The sequence below is a fragment of the Abramis brama genome (genome assembly GCF_963993115.1).
Source record: "Abramis brama genome assembly, chromosome: 20".
In the NCBI taxonomy this organism is placed as follows: Eukaryota; Metazoa; Chordata; class Actinopteri; order Cypriniformes; family Leuciscidae; genus Abramis; species Abramis brama.
Genome location: NC_139982.1, coordinates 13,928,275 through 13,945,824, shown reverse-complemented (window position 1 = coordinate 13,945,824; position 17,550 = coordinate 13,928,275). Strand labels below are relative to the sequence as shown.

General features: G+C 39.4%; 1 protein-coding gene across 2 annotated transcripts; it reads right to left on the bottom strand.

The window, feature by feature from the left end:
* Positions 1 to 862: 862 nt before the first annotated feature.
* On the bottom strand, positions 863 to 15,125 carry th (tyrosine hydroxylase). Of its 2 annotated transcripts, XM_084095452.1 has the most exons (14): positions 14,959 to 15,125; positions 14,086 to 14,157; positions 13,788 to 13,991; positions 12,612 to 12,786; positions 12,436 to 12,524; positions 12,271 to 12,338; positions 12,134 to 12,184; positions 11,906 to 12,051; positions 9,399 to 9,534; positions 3,686 to 3,755; positions 3,527 to 3,583; positions 3,350 to 3,445; positions 3,130 to 3,263; positions 863 to 2,249 (listed from the first exon to the last, which is right to left on the bottom strand). In XM_084095452.1, exons 1-14 carry the CDS (start codon positions 15,040 to 15,042, stop codon positions 2,090 to 2,092), a joined length of 1,542 nt encoding a protein of 513 aa, XP_083951578.1. In that variant the 5' UTR covers positions 15,043 to 15,125; the 3' UTR covers positions 863 to 2,089. The 2 variants fall into 2 exon arrangements, with proteins under 2 accessions (XP_083951578.1, XP_083951579.1); XM_084095453.1 differs by lacking the exon at positions 14,086 to 14,157 and having other exon boundaries at positions 14,959 to 15,124.
* Positions 15,126 to 17,550: the final 2,425 nt, after the last annotated feature.

Below are 17,550 nucleotides of genomic sequence, written 5' to 3'. Positions count from 1 at the left end.
TTTGACTAAAATGGCGCCCCTGCTGGTAAGAAGACGAATAGCGGCGCGTGAAAAAAAGGGGGGCCTGCTGCTGCTGGCATGAATTATCAATGCACTCTGTTACTGGAAGCACCATTATAAAGACATTAAACCTCTCTTCCTCTGTCTCCTATTATCCATCAGATGAAGGAAGCAGGAAACCCAAAAGATATGTAGGGCCTTGCAATAAATCATTCACTGCATTTACTAAGCTGCATTTTCATCTTACTCACCTCACCATGCACAACAATGGATAAAACTGCCCATGATACAGGACCAACCAGTCCACAACAGAACATTAGAGGTCATCAATAAAAAGCACAGGAGGTTTTGAGATAACCAATATGTACAGTCAGCAATATCCAATGTTTGACCTGAATAGCTCTGTTTTAAACTCAGTGACCTCAGTTTAATTGTTAAAATTATGTAAAATAATATATCAGTCTTCGTTAGCGTAATATCCTACACCTACTGATTTACTACATGACGTATTCCACTGTGGGATTTTTAAAATGTATTTAGTGGTTGGTTGCGTATTCAAATGGTAGATCTTTCCCACTACTTGGATCCAAAATCAGAATCCTCATCCCAATCCTAACCTCTAACCTCATGACACGACCCTTACAAAATCCCTAGTCATTATGCCGTCCCTCATCAAAAAGTGCTGGTGTTGGACGCCTCACCTACATATATGCTTAGACTACCATCTGGTGGTGGTTGTTTTATTTAAGGTTCGGTCGGACAAATAGTCTTCTGAAACCAACATACTTTTCCTGTAAAAAGCATTTATGAAAGGGCCGATTTAATGTAAATTCAGAAAGTAAACCACAAGAACAGTTTGGGATGTTTTCAAATATATTTCTTTATAATAGCACATATCCAATTTGCACTACACAGTTTTCTTGCAACTTTATTTACGCTTAATAACAGCAATGGTATTTCCACTTTTTATGCATTGTTTGCAGAGACTATTCATATTTATATTTCATATTTTCTGGAGAAAGTTGAAAATAAACAGGCACCAATCAGTAGGCCAGGATTTTCTTTTTATGAATGGTTTGCTGTTAATAATAAAATATGTCTACCATCTGTAGAAGAATCAGCTCAATGTATTATTTTAGGAATATATTTGGAATGCTAATACATTCAATTTGTATTGATTATACACATTTGATTATATATTGTACATATTTGTTTTTTGTACTTGTGATATTTCATAAAAAACGTTTCAATAGCTTCAGGGTACGTTTACACAACAACGATTTGCCAAAAAAGAATTCGCCTAACGATCCCGTTCACACGGATCCGCAAAAACGGCTAAAAACGCGGTATTAATCATGCCAGGCCAGTAGATGGCGATGTCACTTTGTAAAGCATGAAGTCACCGTTTTCACAATTCAAATTTTGTAGTTTAGAGAGACGATAACGGTATCGTTCTTTGAATCCCGTTTTTCAAAAGTTTGCATTTTCAGGCCCCCAAAATGCCGTTATTGTGTAAACGAATGGCCAAAACGCATAAAAAGTGTTACGTTTTTAGTTGAAAAACGTTGTTGTGTAAACGCCCCCCTTATTAGCTTAATTTACAGAGTGATCCATTAATCCAGAGATCAAAAATATCATCAATGTCATCATTTAATCGCCCTTATTGTTCCAAAAATCTGTGTGACTTTCTGTGTGGAACATGAGAGAAGATTCCGAAGAATGCTGGATTCGGTTCCCATTGACTTTCATTGTATGTTTTGTCCATATGAACCAAAACTGTTTGGTTTCAGACTTTCTTCAACATATCTTTTTGATGTTCTACAGGTTTGGAACGACATGAGGGTGAGTAATTGATGGTAGAAATTTAATTTTGGGGTGAACTATCCCTTTAAGGTTTCTGGTATCCAGAAACTGGATCTGGTATATTTCTGGTAGTTCCAACATGAGGTTTTGAGGCTAGCACTCAGTGTTTTAATAGCATTGACGTCAGTATAGCAGCAGATGTAGACGTAGACGCACAGCATAACGATGAGACGTCACATATGAAGCGTAGAGGAACAGGAGAGTTGTTTGGCTCCTGGAGACAGGATCAAGCCAGCACATTCAGGGCATCCGTCAGGATCTTCAGCTCGTCTTTAATGGTCTCCAGCCCCTGCTGGATCTTCAGAGGGTTGTCCAGCACTTCTATGCTGTCTGTGTACGGGTCGAACCGCACAGAAAATGGTCTCTTGATGCGGGTCACGTACGCTCTGTTGTTTAAAAAACAAAAAGAAGTAATTATTGTCGTTATAGAAACAATTTAATAGCAAATAATTAACACAATAAATTACATGATAATGTATGCAGTAAATTCCTTCTTTTATTAGTCAATACTTGCTAGATTTTTAAAGAATAATTAAAACTTATTTGCAACTTTGCAAAATGTTTTTTTTTTTTTTGAGTTTTATAGAGTAAAATAAGTTGAATGAATTAATTAATTAATTAAATACTTTTAAAAGTTGGCATGTCCTGTGGTGACATGCTATATGCAATCTAAAACTATTTCAAATATTAATTTGCATTCATTTAAAATTAGTCATAAATATACAATTTGCCTTATATTTTCATTAATATTTTAACCAAAAGTCATGTTCATTTTGTTTAAAAAATTAATGAAAATTGTTCATTAAAAAGTTCATGGACATGTAATGCAATAATTAAAGTTATTTATTTATTTATTTATTTAATGCATTATATGTCCATGAACTTTTTAATGAAAAACTTTTTTATGAATTTTTTAATAAAAAAAAGTTTGTACCAGTAGCAAACAGTAAATTACTTGATTGCAAACAATAAAGACAAAAACGATGCAAATGTATGTGATATCCTATTTTTATTTTATTTGTGAGCATTTGTTTTATTTACTATTATAACTATTAACTATTAATTAGTTAGTTTGACACAAATTAAAAATATATATATTTATGTATTTTCATTCATTAATTACCTATTTTTATTGTTTTGGCGAGCATTTGTTTTATGGACCACTATAACAATTTTAAAAATGTTTATTTACACTTTTTGAAACTTATTTTCATTCATAGTAAATAATATGATGGCCAAATGTACAGTATTTTTGACGCAGCTCACCTCAGTTTCTCTGTAGCAACTGTGAAGCTCTCCGACACAAAATAGACGGGTTGGTACGTCTGGTCTTGGTACGGCTGAACAGACACAATGTCCGGGTCAAATTCCCGTCTCTCTGGCTCATCTGAGAGAGAATGCTGAGAAAACAATTGGCAACATTAAATGTCAAATGCATTCATCATAAAAAGCAGCCAAAACAGTTTGTTCGAGAAACGCCACCAACCACCAGCTCGCCGAAAGACGACAGCAGTCCCGCTCCATACGCTTTGATCTTCCCTCCTTGCTTACACAGTCCGAACTCCACCGTGAACCAGTACAGCTGGAAAACACATTCAGAACAAACACATTCAGGGTTTGAGTGTGTACAGCGGCAGAGTTTGATGAGATGCTTTGCACTTACTGTTGACAGTTTCTCAATATCTTCATCAGAAGCTCCAAGAGAGGCCAGACCAATACTCTGAGAAAACAGAGACATTTCAGGACATAGATCCACGATCAAAGATGTTAGGAAATATGGGATATGTACATAAAGCAGTTTTTGTTTTTTTTTGTTTTTTACCTGAGAAAACTGTGCAAATGTTCTGTCAGCCAATATCGGCACATGTCCAAGAAGTTCATGAACGCAATCCCTGGAACGGAAAAGATACAATCAATAATTATGATTATTTGTGACTATACTGTGCCATCATTTTCATTAAAGCTTCATTGCCCACTTATGTAGGACTTAAGAATATCGTTATATGTAATTTCATCATTACTTCAATTATCTTTGAAATATGGTTAAAGTGTATTGCCAAATGTATTGACAAGCATTTATGATAAACTAAAATACACTTTAATGTAATTTCTTGTAAGTTATGTATGTTAAATGTATGTTAACAACACACACAGTTTTATAACTAGATGTACCGCATGGCGGTACAAAATATGACCGCCGCTCAGGCCTGCACTGGCTTTCCACAAAAATAAATGACGTGGAGCAATTTGGCTGTATTGCGTGTTTATGTATATACCTAAAAAAAGTAGTAGTATGTGCATGTCTGTCTGTGTGTGTGTGTATGTGTTTGTGTGTCTGTGCGTGTATGTATGCGTGCGTACAGTACATGTGTGTGCGCGTGTGTGTTTGTGTGTGTATGTCTGTGCATGTGGATTTGTATGTGTGTGTATGGGTGTGTGTCTGTGCGTGTGGATGTCAGTGTGTGTGCATGCTTGCATTTGTTTGTATTCCTGCATGTGTGTGTGTGACAGTATCATCCTAAACCAGCAACCCTTCGCTCAACACCAATATCTACAGGCCGATGAGTGTACAGTCACTAAATGTGGACATAAATGAATTTATTTTATACCCCCCCATGGATGAAATTCGACGAAACTTAGCATACCCCCAGAGGATGTCAAGTTAATCATACACATGAAATATGGTGCAGTTCTGAACATCTAAACTGAAGATAGGGGCGATTAAAGCAGAATAATATTGCATTTTCATTTTTTATGGGAGGGGCGCAAATCACAAATGAGTGATTATGGGCTAGGTTGATGTGGGCCCTTAAGAGCAACATACCATACAAATTTCTTCATCCTCGGTGCCACGGTTCAGGTAGTTATTTAGGAAAAACAGCATTTTTTGGGTTTGGGGGGGCCCAGCGCGGGGGGGGAGTGGCCCCCGGGGACCAAACGAAATTTTTGCGTAAAAGTCTAGTGGGGCTACATGCCCACCAAATTTCATGTTCCCCGGTGTTTCGGTGTCCCTGGTATCGTTGACGAAAAATTCAGTAAGATGACAAAAAAAAAAAAAAAACTTTGACAATCGATTATGGGCTAGGTTGATGTGGGCCCTTAAGACCAACATACCATAAAAATTTCTTCATCCTCGGTGCCACGGTTCAGGTAGTTATTTAGGAAAAACTGCATTTTTTGGGTTTGGGGGGGCCCAGCGCGGGGGGGGAGTGGCCCCCGGGGACCAAACGAAATTTTTCCGTAAAAGTCTAGTGGGGCTACATGCCCACCAAATTTCATGTTCCCCGGTGTTTCGGTGTCCCTGGTATCGTTGACGAAAAATTCAGTAAGATGACGGGAAAAAAAACAAAAAAACTTTGACAATCGATTATGGGCTAGGTTGATGTGGGCCCTTAAGACCAACATACCATAAAAATTTCTTCATCCTCAGTACCACGGTTCAGGTAGTTATTTAGGAAAAACTGCATTTTTTGGGTTTGGGGGGGTCCAGCGCGGGGGGGGAGTGGCCCCCGGGGACCAAACGAAATTTTTCCGTAAAAGTCTAGTGGGGCTACATGCCCACCAAATTTCATGTTCCCCGGTGTTTCGGTGTCCCTGGTATCGTTGACGAAAAATTCACGGGGGGCCCAGCGCGGGGGGGGAGTGGCCTCCGGGGACCAAACGAAATTTTTCCGTAAAAGTCTAGTGGGGCTACATGCCCACCAAATTTCATGTTCCCCGGTGTTTCGGTGTCCCTGGTATCGTTGACGAAAAATTCACGGGGGGCCCAGCGCGGGGGGGGAGTGGCCCCCGGGGACCAAACGAAATTTTTCCGTAAAAGTCTAGTGGGGCTACATGCCCACCAAATGTCATGTTCCCCGGTGTTTCGGTGTCCCTGGTATCGTTGACGAAAAATTCACGGGGGGCCCAGCGCGGGGGGGGGGAGTGGCCCCCGGGGACCAAACGAAATTTTTCCGTAAAAGTCTAGTGGGGCTACATGCCCACCAAATTTCATGTTCCCCGGTGTTTCGGTGTCCCTGGAATCGTTGACGAAAAATTCACGGGGGGCCCAGCGCGGGGGGGGAGTGGCCCCCGGGGACCAAACGAAATTTTTCCGTAAAAGTCTAGTGGGGCTACATGCCCACCAAATTTCATGTTCCCCGGTGTTTCGGTGTCCCTGGTATCGTTGACGAAAAATTCACGGGGGGCCCAGCGCGGGGGGGGAGTGGCCCCCGGGGACCAAACAAAATTTTTCCGTAAAAGTCTAGTGGGGCTACATGCCCACCAAATTTCATGTTTCCCGGTGTTTCGGTGTCCCTGGTATCGTTGACGAAAAATTCACGGGGGGCCCAGCGCGGGGGGGGGAGTGGCCCCCGGGGACCAAACGAAATTTTTCTGTAAAAGTCTAGTAGACCAACATACCATAAAAATCTCTTCATCCTCGGTGCCACGGTTCAGGTAGTTATTTAGGAAAAACTGCATTTTTTGGGTTTGGGGGGGCCCAGCGTGGGGGGGGAGTGGCCCCCGGGGACCAAACGAAATTTTTCCGTAAAAGTCTAGTGGGGCTACATGCCCACCAAATTTCATGTTCCCCGGTGTTTCGGTGTCCCTGGTATCGTTGACGAAAAATTCACGGGGGGCCCAGCGCGGGGGGGAGTGGCCCCCGGGGACCAAACGAAATTTTTCTGTAAAAGTCTAGTAGACCAACATACCATAAAAATCTCTTCATCCTCGGTGCCACGGTTCAGGTAGTTATTTAGGAAAAACTGCATTTTTTGGGTTTGGGGGGGCCCAGCGTGGGGGGGGAGTGGCCCCCGGGGACCAAACGAAATTTTTCCGTAAAAGTCTAGTGGGGCTACATGCCCACCAAATTTCATGTTCCCCGGTGTTTCGGTGTCCCTGGTATCGTTGACGAAAAATTCACGGGGGGCCCAGCGCGGGGGGGGAGTGGCCCCCGGGGACCAAACGAAATTTTTCCGTAAAATCTATAGTGGGGCTACATGCCCACCAAATTTCATGTTCCCCGGTGTTTCGGTGTCCCTGGTATCGTTGACGAAAAATTCACGGGGGGCCCAGCGCGGGGGGGAGTGGCCCCCGGGGACCAAACGAAATTTTTCTGTAAAAGTCTAGTAGACCAACATACCATAAAAATGTCTTCATCCTCGGTGCCACGGTTCAGGTAGTTATTTAGGAAAAACTGCATTTTTTGGGTTTGGGGGGGCCCAGCGCGGGGGGGGAGTGGCCCCCGGGGACCAAACAAAATTTTTCCGTAAAAGTCTAGTGGGGCTACATGCCCACCAAATTTCATGTTCCCCGGTGTTTCAGTGTCCCTGGTATCGTTGACGAAAAATTCACGGGGGCCCCAGCGCGGGAGGGGAAGTGGCCCCCGGGGACCAAACGAAATTTTTCCGTAAAAGTCTAGTAGACCAACATACCATAAAAAATTCTTCATCCTCGGTGCCACGGTTCAGGTAGTTATTTAGGAAAAACTGCATTTTTGGGGTTTGGGGGGGCCCAGCGCGGGGGGGGAGTGGCCCCCGGGGACCAAATGAATTTTTTCCGTAAAAGTCTAGTGGGGCTACATGCCCACCAAATTTCATGTTCCCCGGTGTTTCGGTGTCCCTGGTATCGTTGACGAAAAATTCACGGGGGCCCCAGCGCGGGGGGGGAAGTGGCCCCCGGGGACCAAACGAAATTTTTCCGTAAAAGTCTAGTAGACCAACATACCATAAAAAATTCTTCATCCTCGGTGCCACGGTTCAGGTAGTTATTTAGGAAAAACTGCATTTTTTGGGTTTGGGGGGGCCCAGCGCGGGGGGGGAGTGGCCCCCGGGGACCAAACGTAATTTTTCCGTAAAAGTCTAGTGGGGCTACATGCCCACCAAATTTCATGTTCCCCGGTGTTTCGGTGTCCCTGGTATCGTTGACGAAAAAATTCAGTAGATGACGGAAAAAAAAAAAGAAAAAAAACTTTGACAATCCCTATATGACCGCTTTCGCTAGCTACGCTAGCGGCGGTCATAATTATATACATGTGCTTTATTATGTCAGTCAACACATCAAAATTTGTGTTCTTGGTAACACTATTTTACATTGTCCTTGTTACATGTACTTACTGTAGTTATACATAATTACACTGTAACAAAGACACCTACAGTTATTTTAAGGTGTGATTGTTACAGTGTAATTATATATTTAAGTACTGAGTAATATTAATTAACTACATGTACTTACTATAGGGTTATGGTTGATTAGGATTAGGTTGAGGGTTAATTGCATATAATTATGCATAATTTACTGTTATTACTATGGTACATGTAACATGTAACAAGGACACTGTAAAATAAAGTGTTACCAAATAAAGTGTAACATTCTTCTTCAAAGAATGACAAAAATTATTAAAACAATGATTTTAAAATGTACTTTAAAGTAAAAGTTTTAATTTGACATTGTTACAAAGTGCACTTTTTAAATGTGTACTTACTGTAAGTGTGTTAAGAAACAGTTCTGGATGTCTTCTCTCTTTACGTACATTTAAGAGGCCTTTTATTTCATTAATATTATATTATCTGCAAGTAAAGTTGTTTACAAATACTTTTAAGATTTGAAGTATGCTGCAACTAGTGAATATTTAAAACAATTAAGTACACTTCTTTTTCAAAAGGGCTGCAGTATTTATATAATGCATGTACAATTATGCAATGTATACAATGTACAAATACATACTTACCACATGGAAAACAATAAGTAAAATTTACTTTTTTTCTCTTTTTTTTGCACACATATTTTTAAGTTATTTTCACAAATGGAATTAAGTCAAATCTACTTAAGTGAGTTAAGTAATATAAACAAAGAAAATAAGTAACTTTAACTTGGCCAGTTAAAGTTTGGTGAGTAATTTCTACTAATAGTTGAAGTTTATTGCAAGACTATGTTGCTGAAAAATGCAACCTTATAATTATTCATGCCCCAGTGCATGATGGGAACTCCAGTATCAGAAAGCTGAGTAGGTTTTACTTAATTTTATAGCATTGATATTTACAATTTAATTTCTACAAGCTTAAATTGAGTATAGAATTTACTTAGTTTTTTCATTCTTGCCTGAAATAACTTATTCAGGTAGAAATGTCTGTACATTTCTGTAGTATTTATTTATTTAATTTATTTATAGTATTTATTTATTCACATAATCATTTATCAGTGCACATGAAAAATATCTAAAGTTTAGCTAATCTCATTTAAGTTAAAAATGTTAAGTGTAATATGTAATTAAATTGTAAATTACATGCAGTTAAGTGTCCAAAAACATTGCAATCAGTTCGCACTTAAGTATATTCTTTTAAAAAGTATTATTTCTGTAATAAGAACTATTTTAAAAAGTATAATGAACTCCTTTTTCACTACAAGCTCCTTTATTTTATTTGACATACAATTTTATTGGGTTGCAGTGTTTCAGCGTGTACTAGGCAGTTAGCCTACATCTGGATGTAAATCAAATGCTTAATAAACAGGAAGTGTCTTCATAAATGTAAAATGTGTGACAGTAAGTCTCTTACGGTTCAGGCGAGTGCATGGGGGAGGAAGCGTGCCGGATGTACTGCGTGCACTGGAACACACGGAAGGCCAAGCTCGCCAAAAAGTCTCGAGCGGAGAGGAGACCTGCCACTGGCCTCAGCTGGAAACCTGTGCGCTCTTTATACATTAGAGAGAGAGAGAGAGAGAGAGAGAGAGAGAGAGAGAGAGAGAGAGAGAGAGAGAGAGAGAGAGTGAGAGAGAGAGGTGCTTGACTGTGCCAAACTCATCACCATCCTTCTGTCTGGTTGCTAGGGTGTTGCTATGCTGTTGCTAGAGTGTCCTAGGTGATTGCTATGACATTTCTATGCAGGTGTTCTGAGTGGTATGGTATTGCCATTGCTATGCCACTCCTAGGGTATTTTGAGTTGTTGCTAGGGCGTTGCTATGTGGATGTTCTTGGTAGTTTATATTGATTGCTAGGGTGTTTTATGTGATTGCTATGGCATTACTAGGTGTTTGTTAGCACAATGTTATGAATTCGCTAAGGTTTCCTGAGTGTTTGCCAGGGTTTTGGTGTGTAGTTGCTGGGTGGTTGCTGTGAAATGCCTACAAGGTTGCCAAGGTGTTGCTATGTGGTTGCTAGGGTGATCTAGGTGACCACTATGACATTGCTATGCAGGTGTTCTAAGTGGTTACCATGGCATTGTTATGCAGTTTCTAGGGTGCTCTGGGTGGTTGCTAGGGCGTTGCTATGAGGATGATCTGGGTGGTCGCTATGGGCTATGTGGTTGCAAGGGTGTTCTGGGTAGTTGATCCGGCAACTGTGCAACAGTCAGGTACTGGATGTAAAAACTCCATTCATGTTCTCCATAGGGAAACTGATTTTGAACGAAAACGTATAACCCTTTAAAGACAGACCTACTGTGAGACCTACACTCTGCTGAGACCTACCCTCTGTTGAAGACATTTGCCCTAAATATTTCAGCTTATTTTTTTAAATAATCATGTTTAACAGCGGAATTTCTGGTGAAAAACTACATTACCCATGATGCTGTTCAGAAAATTACATCAATCAGAGAGTCGAAACGAGCGACACGTGCCAAAAGATCTCCACCCATGAAGAATTGCAAATGATGTCATCAAGTCTGTCTCATACATATATATCATATATATCGTAGCTGGTTGGTTTGATTCATTGCTTATAACTCTTTAACAAGACTTTTTTAAATCCCCATTGGAAAAATAAATTGAAAAAATATTTCCGGAGCCAGCGCCAATGAAAAAGAGGGCATATTACAATGCAAAAATAGTTGCACACTATTACAAGGTGAATGCTAACACATTGCTATGGGGTTGCTAAGGTGTTCGAGGTGGTTGCCAGGGTGTTACTGTAGTAGGATGAAGTTGCTGAGTTGCTACGGTGTTCTAGCTGGTTCCTAAGGTATTCTGGGTTGTTGCCAGGGTGTGGGTATGTGGATACTAGGGTGGGTCAGTGGTTCTATGTGAGAGCTATGACATTGCTATGAGGTTTTCTGGGTGGTTTCTATGGCATTGCTATGTGATTCCTAGGGTGTGTTTGGGTGGTTCCTGGGATTCTCAGGGTGGGTTGCTAGGGTGTTGCTATGTGGATGCTCTGGGTGGTCTCTAAAGGCTAATTCACAATGCACCTACAGACAGCAACTGACACAGAACCTGATTTCACCAAGTACAACATGTTCCTGGATCCTGCATCTTAGTTGATCCTGGTACAACATCCCAATCAACCAATCATATTTGAGGGACAAGTTTACAGTTTATGTCAAGTTTAGGATTACAACCAGGGTTACATGCTTCTAGATCAGTGTTATTCAACTATCATTTCCCTCTGATTTTAGGCATAAGTTATGGGCAGGGTTAGGTTTAGGGGTAGGGATAGGGTTAGGACTACATTTTGGGACAGGAATGTTGTGCCAGGATCAACAAAATATGTTGATCCAGGAAAATGTCTAAATCGGCAAAATCAGGACATGCTGAGAAGAACGTGCTGTGATCTGGTGACTCTCGGCGTTGGTCTGTGTCTGTCGGTGCAGTGTGAATTGGCCTCTAGGGATATGTGGTAGCTGGGGTGTTGTAGGTGGACGTTTTGGCATTCCCAAACAGCAACATAGTGTCGGCCCAAATCCGGCCCACATCTGGTCAATGTGGAATCCACACACTCCAGATGTGGGTCAGATCTGGGCCGACACTATGTTGCTGTCTGGGTTACTAGGTTGTTTTCTAATGCATTGCTATGGGGTTGCTATGGGTGTTAGTGTTGACTTCTAGGTGGTTGCCAGGGTGTTGCTGGGTGGTTGCTGTGGTTGCTGTGGTATGGCAATGTGGTTGCTAAGGTATTCTAGGTGGTTGCTGAGATGTTTTCCGAAATGCTAAACATATTGCTAGTGTTTTCTGTTACTGGCAATACTGAAGAATATTTACAGTAACCAAACATGATTTGTTATATTCAATAACATGTTGAATGATGCACGGGTTGCACTGTCGTCTAGCTGAGCTATAATTTGATTGGTACCTTTTAAGAAGCGGGACACATCCTCCAGCTGAGGGATGTTATCGGGACTGTAGCCACAGTGTTTCTCCAGCAACTGGAAAGCCTCTAAGTGTTCGCTACAGGCGTGGGTCGTGTACAGATCTCTGAGGGTGGAGTACACTTCTCGCCTGCACACACATTTGGTTGCATGTGAGAAATTTGAACTAATTTGTTCACCAAGGATAGGTTGTTTATTTCAGCACAACGCACCATGTTCCGATCTCCTCTTCCGTATACTCAACTCTAGGAATCGATTCTCCTCTGGAAAGAGACAAGTGTCAGTCAAATATCTGTGCCTACATGTCCGGAGAGGCAAACATTGCATTATAAACGCTGTTGCAACATACTGTTTATATTTGAAGGCAATGTCTCCAATCATCTTCCGTCGTTTCCTGTAAACAGGGTCAGTGAATCCCTGCAAAGACATAAAGAAACGTATATAAGAAATACATGACAGAATTTGGGTAATCAAATGTAGTTATGTAGAAAGGAGGAACTATTCCAACACTTACTGGATGATCCTGATCCAGATCAGGATCAAATTTGGTGACAAGATGATGGCATCTATCCAATTCAGCAATCTTTCTGGGAAACCAATGAACTGAAGAAAGACAAAAGTTAAAAAGCGTAAATGACATTCAAATAAGGAAAAGAAAAACATAGCAACCGCACGTATTAATAGACGCACATTTGACCTCTTTTGTGGTTTTGACGTCCTCTGCACTCCTCTTCAGAGAGCTGACCAGCGTGCTGACGTCTGACAGGTGCACCTCACACTGGACGTAATACTCCAGATCCTCCAAGCCGTCCTTTGGTTTTCGGCTGGGTCTGGTCTCAAGATGGTGGATCCTGGCTTCAAACGTCTGTGGTGTTCAGTAGTTGAACATTACAATAAAATCCCAAAGAAAATACTAGAAATTAATGCACATATTGTGGCAATGCCATTAAGAAAGTGAAAAAAATTTAATAAATTCTTAATCTGGTGAACTCTCAAATGTACAATATATGAAAACGATGACCAATTCTCACCACTGATTGTTGCTTATTAGCTTGCATATCACTAGCATATTGTCTCTTTATTAGTACTTATAAAGCACATATTAATGCCTTATTCTGCATGATCATATTCTACATCCCTTAATCTTACCCAATACCTAAACTTAATAATCACATTACTAACTATTAATAAGCAGTAATTAAGAGTTTATTGAGGCAAAAGACGTATTTAATAGTGAATATGTTCCACAAACTAAAGTGTGACCAAAACTATTTAGAACATTTGATTTTCGAATGAATTAGCAATTTAAATACGTATAAATAAATGTCATAATATACATATTGATATATTATTATATTAAATATTAATACATATAATGTCATACATTAATAAGTAGATCATTTAATTTGCAACATTATTGCATTTTGTTGTTCCTCAAGAACATATATATGAAGAAAAACATATTTAGAATGTAGATTAAATGTAGACAATTTTAAACAAAGATTTGGGGATATTTAGAATTATTTTATTTTTTTAAGTTTTCTAGTTTTGTAACTCATGTCAATGTACCGTACATTTTGCAATTAATTTTGTCTGATATTTAACCTAATTGACGAATAACTAATATTTAATATTTCAAAACAAGTGAAAAAGTATCCTAACTAATTTGAAACATCATCATTTGAAATAGTCCTAAAGGATCTAAGGCTAGAATAAGTTCCCCAAACAGCTGTTGTTCAGGATCTTAATTGATTCACAATGGATTCTTATTTGTGCCCATTAGGATTCTTATTAAGATATTTTCAAAATCCATATTTTAGCGTTTCTTTCTTCACGATATCTGGTCTAAAATCCCATCCGTCTTACCTCAAAAACCTTGAGAGTGCGGGACAGCGCTGGGCTCTTTGAACTCCTAAGAGAGAAGAAGAGACTGAGCAAGGCTTTTCCATCGCTCTCCTCAAACACGATCTGCTCGCTGAGTCCCGCAACCTCCGCTGCCGCCGCCGCCGCCTCGCGCTCCTTACGCGCATCCTCGATCAAACTCTGACGCCTTCCCACAAACCTCTGAGACTGTTCGAAGACAACACCGCACATCAATGAAGACGGCACATTCATGTCTATTCAGATGCATCTAATCTATAAATAATAACGTAGACCTGCTTACCTGTTGGACATCGGATGGAGGTGATTTACATCTCCAAAAGCGCATAAGAACTTCAATGCAGTCTATGTAAACCTGCCATATAGCTCAGACTTAATCATTTGCTCTTGAGGCAATGTTACAGCCACTTATAGACTTGTTTTCAAAGCGTTTGCGTTTTACCGCGTAATGCTGTGCGTAATTCTCAACGGAGATTCTATTTACTCACAGCAAAACGGAAGAGATGGGGGTGCATCTCAAATGCTACACATTTCTCAATATGCGAGGAGTAGAAGTTAATTACATTATTTCTCAAATTATTAATTAAGTTAATGAAATGTATGAATTTAATTGCATCAGATACCAAACTAACTGGCATCTGCTAACAAATGCTGAACGATTTTTTTTCTCAAAACTAACTTCTTAAAAGTTTTCTCACTTTTAAATTATATATATATATATATATATATATATATATATATATATATATATATATATATATATATGTATGTATATTATACAGTAATATGTTTGTATAATATAATGTATAATTCCATTTATAAACATTTGTCATTATTTTGTTTTGTTTTTTAAAAACGAATAAATAAATGGCATTTGGTTTGGTATCTTGTTTTTTAATAAAATGAAATTCATACATTTCAAAGTGAGTCTTAAGTGTCAAAATCTGCCCATCTGTATAGATTAATTAATCTAATCGTAGAGAGTATAGATTTTCATGACCAAACTCCCATGAAGTTTAATGCGTAAACGCATCTCAATTTTATTACAAAGATTGACGAGGAGGAAATGTCAAATTATTCTTTCTTTCTTTTTTTTCTTTTTTTCCCCTTCATTCTAAAGCTAGGAGGAGCGCACAATGAAGTTAAAGATTCTTACCGTGATAGAGTCCGAGCGCTCGAGTTCAGACGCAGCTCTCCGGATGCTCTTCGTGGAAGACGTGGAGCTGCTTGAATTCGGCATATTCAGATGACGCGCGCACGGGACAGATCAAGGTATCTTATTGTGCTCTCTTGGGACTGCTCACTTACTTCCATCTGTAGCTTTCTTTCCCCTTTATTTATAGAGATAATTTCTCTTGACTGACGTCAAACAGACCCCCTCCTTCTCCGTCATTGAACATCTTCAAGCCCCTCACAACACATTCGCTGATAATTCGATTCTTTGCCACGTAACCGTCTGTCATTTACATTTGTCACTTGTTAGTGTATGAATGAAAAACGTGCAATTGTTGCTTTAAAGAGCGATTATACTTGAGCGAATGAACCCATTAAAGCATGCTAAATAATATCAGTGATGCTAAATAATGGATTTTCTTTTAATCTAATTTAAATAATACCAGCTAATTTAGATGTTACCATTTTTAGGTTAGCATTTTTTTCAATGCATCTTTTTAGGTTTCAACCATTTTTAAAGGTTTTGAGCATTAAAAAAAATCTAATGACAAAAATGTCTGTTTGCTTTAGAAGTGGTTTTGTAGTAAGTAATTTTATAGAATTTAGTCATTTCATTTAATTTTTGTTGGTCAAACAATATTTGTAGGCTATATTTTTGCAATTTTTATTGAGGTGTTGTGAATTGTTTTGTGTTTTATAGTTTCTTTTTCTTTTTTTTTCTTTTTTTCTAAATTGTGCCGAAAAGCTTATAATATAGACTTGGAATGAAGGTACAGTATGTGGCTAAATAAAATAACTGGAATGTTTATTGTTGTTAATGTTATTTTTAATTAATTTACTGCCTATAGTACATCTGAAAAATAAATAGTTTTGTGACTTTTACCAATTAATTGACAACTCTTCCACAATCCATTTTACTAAAGCCTTGGTTTAATTTTCCATTTTTTTAAATCTTGCCCATGCAGCTCTAGTTACTCTTCTGTAGGTCTTATACTTGGCATTTAAGATTTTTAATCTAAAGTGACCAACTGCAATTACAGTCAGCCTGGAGCAAGCTGTGGTCAAGGGCATGATGATGATAGAACAGGACTCAGTACTTTGGATTGAACCTCGAACCTTTGTTTTAGCAACCCAGACCCTCAAACATTATCCAGTCACCCTGAGGGTCTAACATTTATGTTAAATGACATAAGCCAGAGCTCGACTGGGTAACGTTAAAATGTAATCTGTTACCCTGCTGAATACAAATCAGTTTGCAACTTAGATCAAAAAAATATATATATATGGTATACACTTCAGATATCACAGACAGCAACATAGTGTCGGCCCAGATCCGGCTCAGATGTGGGCCAGATCTGGGCTGACACTATGTTGCTGGATGTTCATTATATTTCTTATCTAAATAAAAAGGATAAGTGCTGTTTTAAAAAACACACTTCTAATGCTCCATGCAACATTCAAAATCAAGTAACGTGCCTGGCACTTAATAAAATGTCTTTCCTTCCAACAAAAGGAAACAAAAGTCAACTGTGGTAAATTGAGTCACTTTATCAGCTCAACCGAAAATCCATTGTCATTTTCCTCAGCAGATGTAATTGCGATTAAAACCTGCCAGTTGTTTTCTGTCTTCTACCTGAGCATCAAGTGATCCATCCAGCCGTGAACAGTTTGATGTGTAAATGGATTAAAGTCATGATGCACAGAGCCCTGCGGTCCGGATTACCAGCAGTTCCAGCCTCAGATGCAGCAACAGCTGGAAAAGCGCTCGGTCACAGGGGGGTTGAGTCTCTAGGATGAGATGAAATGCTAAAGAGTACTTGCGTACCCTCAGGGCTGTGTGCCGAAAGAGTGTTCTTTACTGGGAGGGGCGGAGGACAGGAAAAGATAACGCTTAGTGACATTAAAAGAAAGCACACAGATTTTCTGGATTGTTCACAGTCAGTTTGAGTATGAAATGCAGCTGAACTTGTGTTTCTCTGATCTCTAGTGATCTCTCCATGGAAGGCAGCAAGGCACTGGATAGTGATTTGGATAACAGGTCTCGCAGACATTTGAGTGTTTTCTCTTTTCAAATTGTGGCTTCAAAAAGTGATAAAAGTGATAATGGGGGTCACTTAAGTTCTTCAATGAACCATGAAAGGACCTTGAATCTGTCAAACATCACTGTTTGTTCAAATTCTGTTCTGTTTGTTTGCATTCAAGTCATGACAGACTGATTGGATTTAGAAGCTGAACGTGCATGAACAAAAGTCGTAATTGCGAGTGGGAAACTCAATATTTTCTTTGAGCCCAGAGTTGGGGATATTTCTGTAAGAAAACATGGCAGAAGCAATGGCTGTGGTTGATGGCAAATTTGTTGAAATGTATGAAATTACAGTTTTATTATACACTATATGGACAAAAGTATTGGGACACACCTCTTAATTCTTGAATTCAATGAAAATGGGTCATTCTGAAGAGTTCAGTGAGTTCAAGCATGTTATTCAAGCCAACTTCGTGAAATTTCATCCCTGCTACATAATTCGACAGTAAGTGGAAGTGGAAAGTGGAAGCATTTAGGAACAGCAGCAACTGT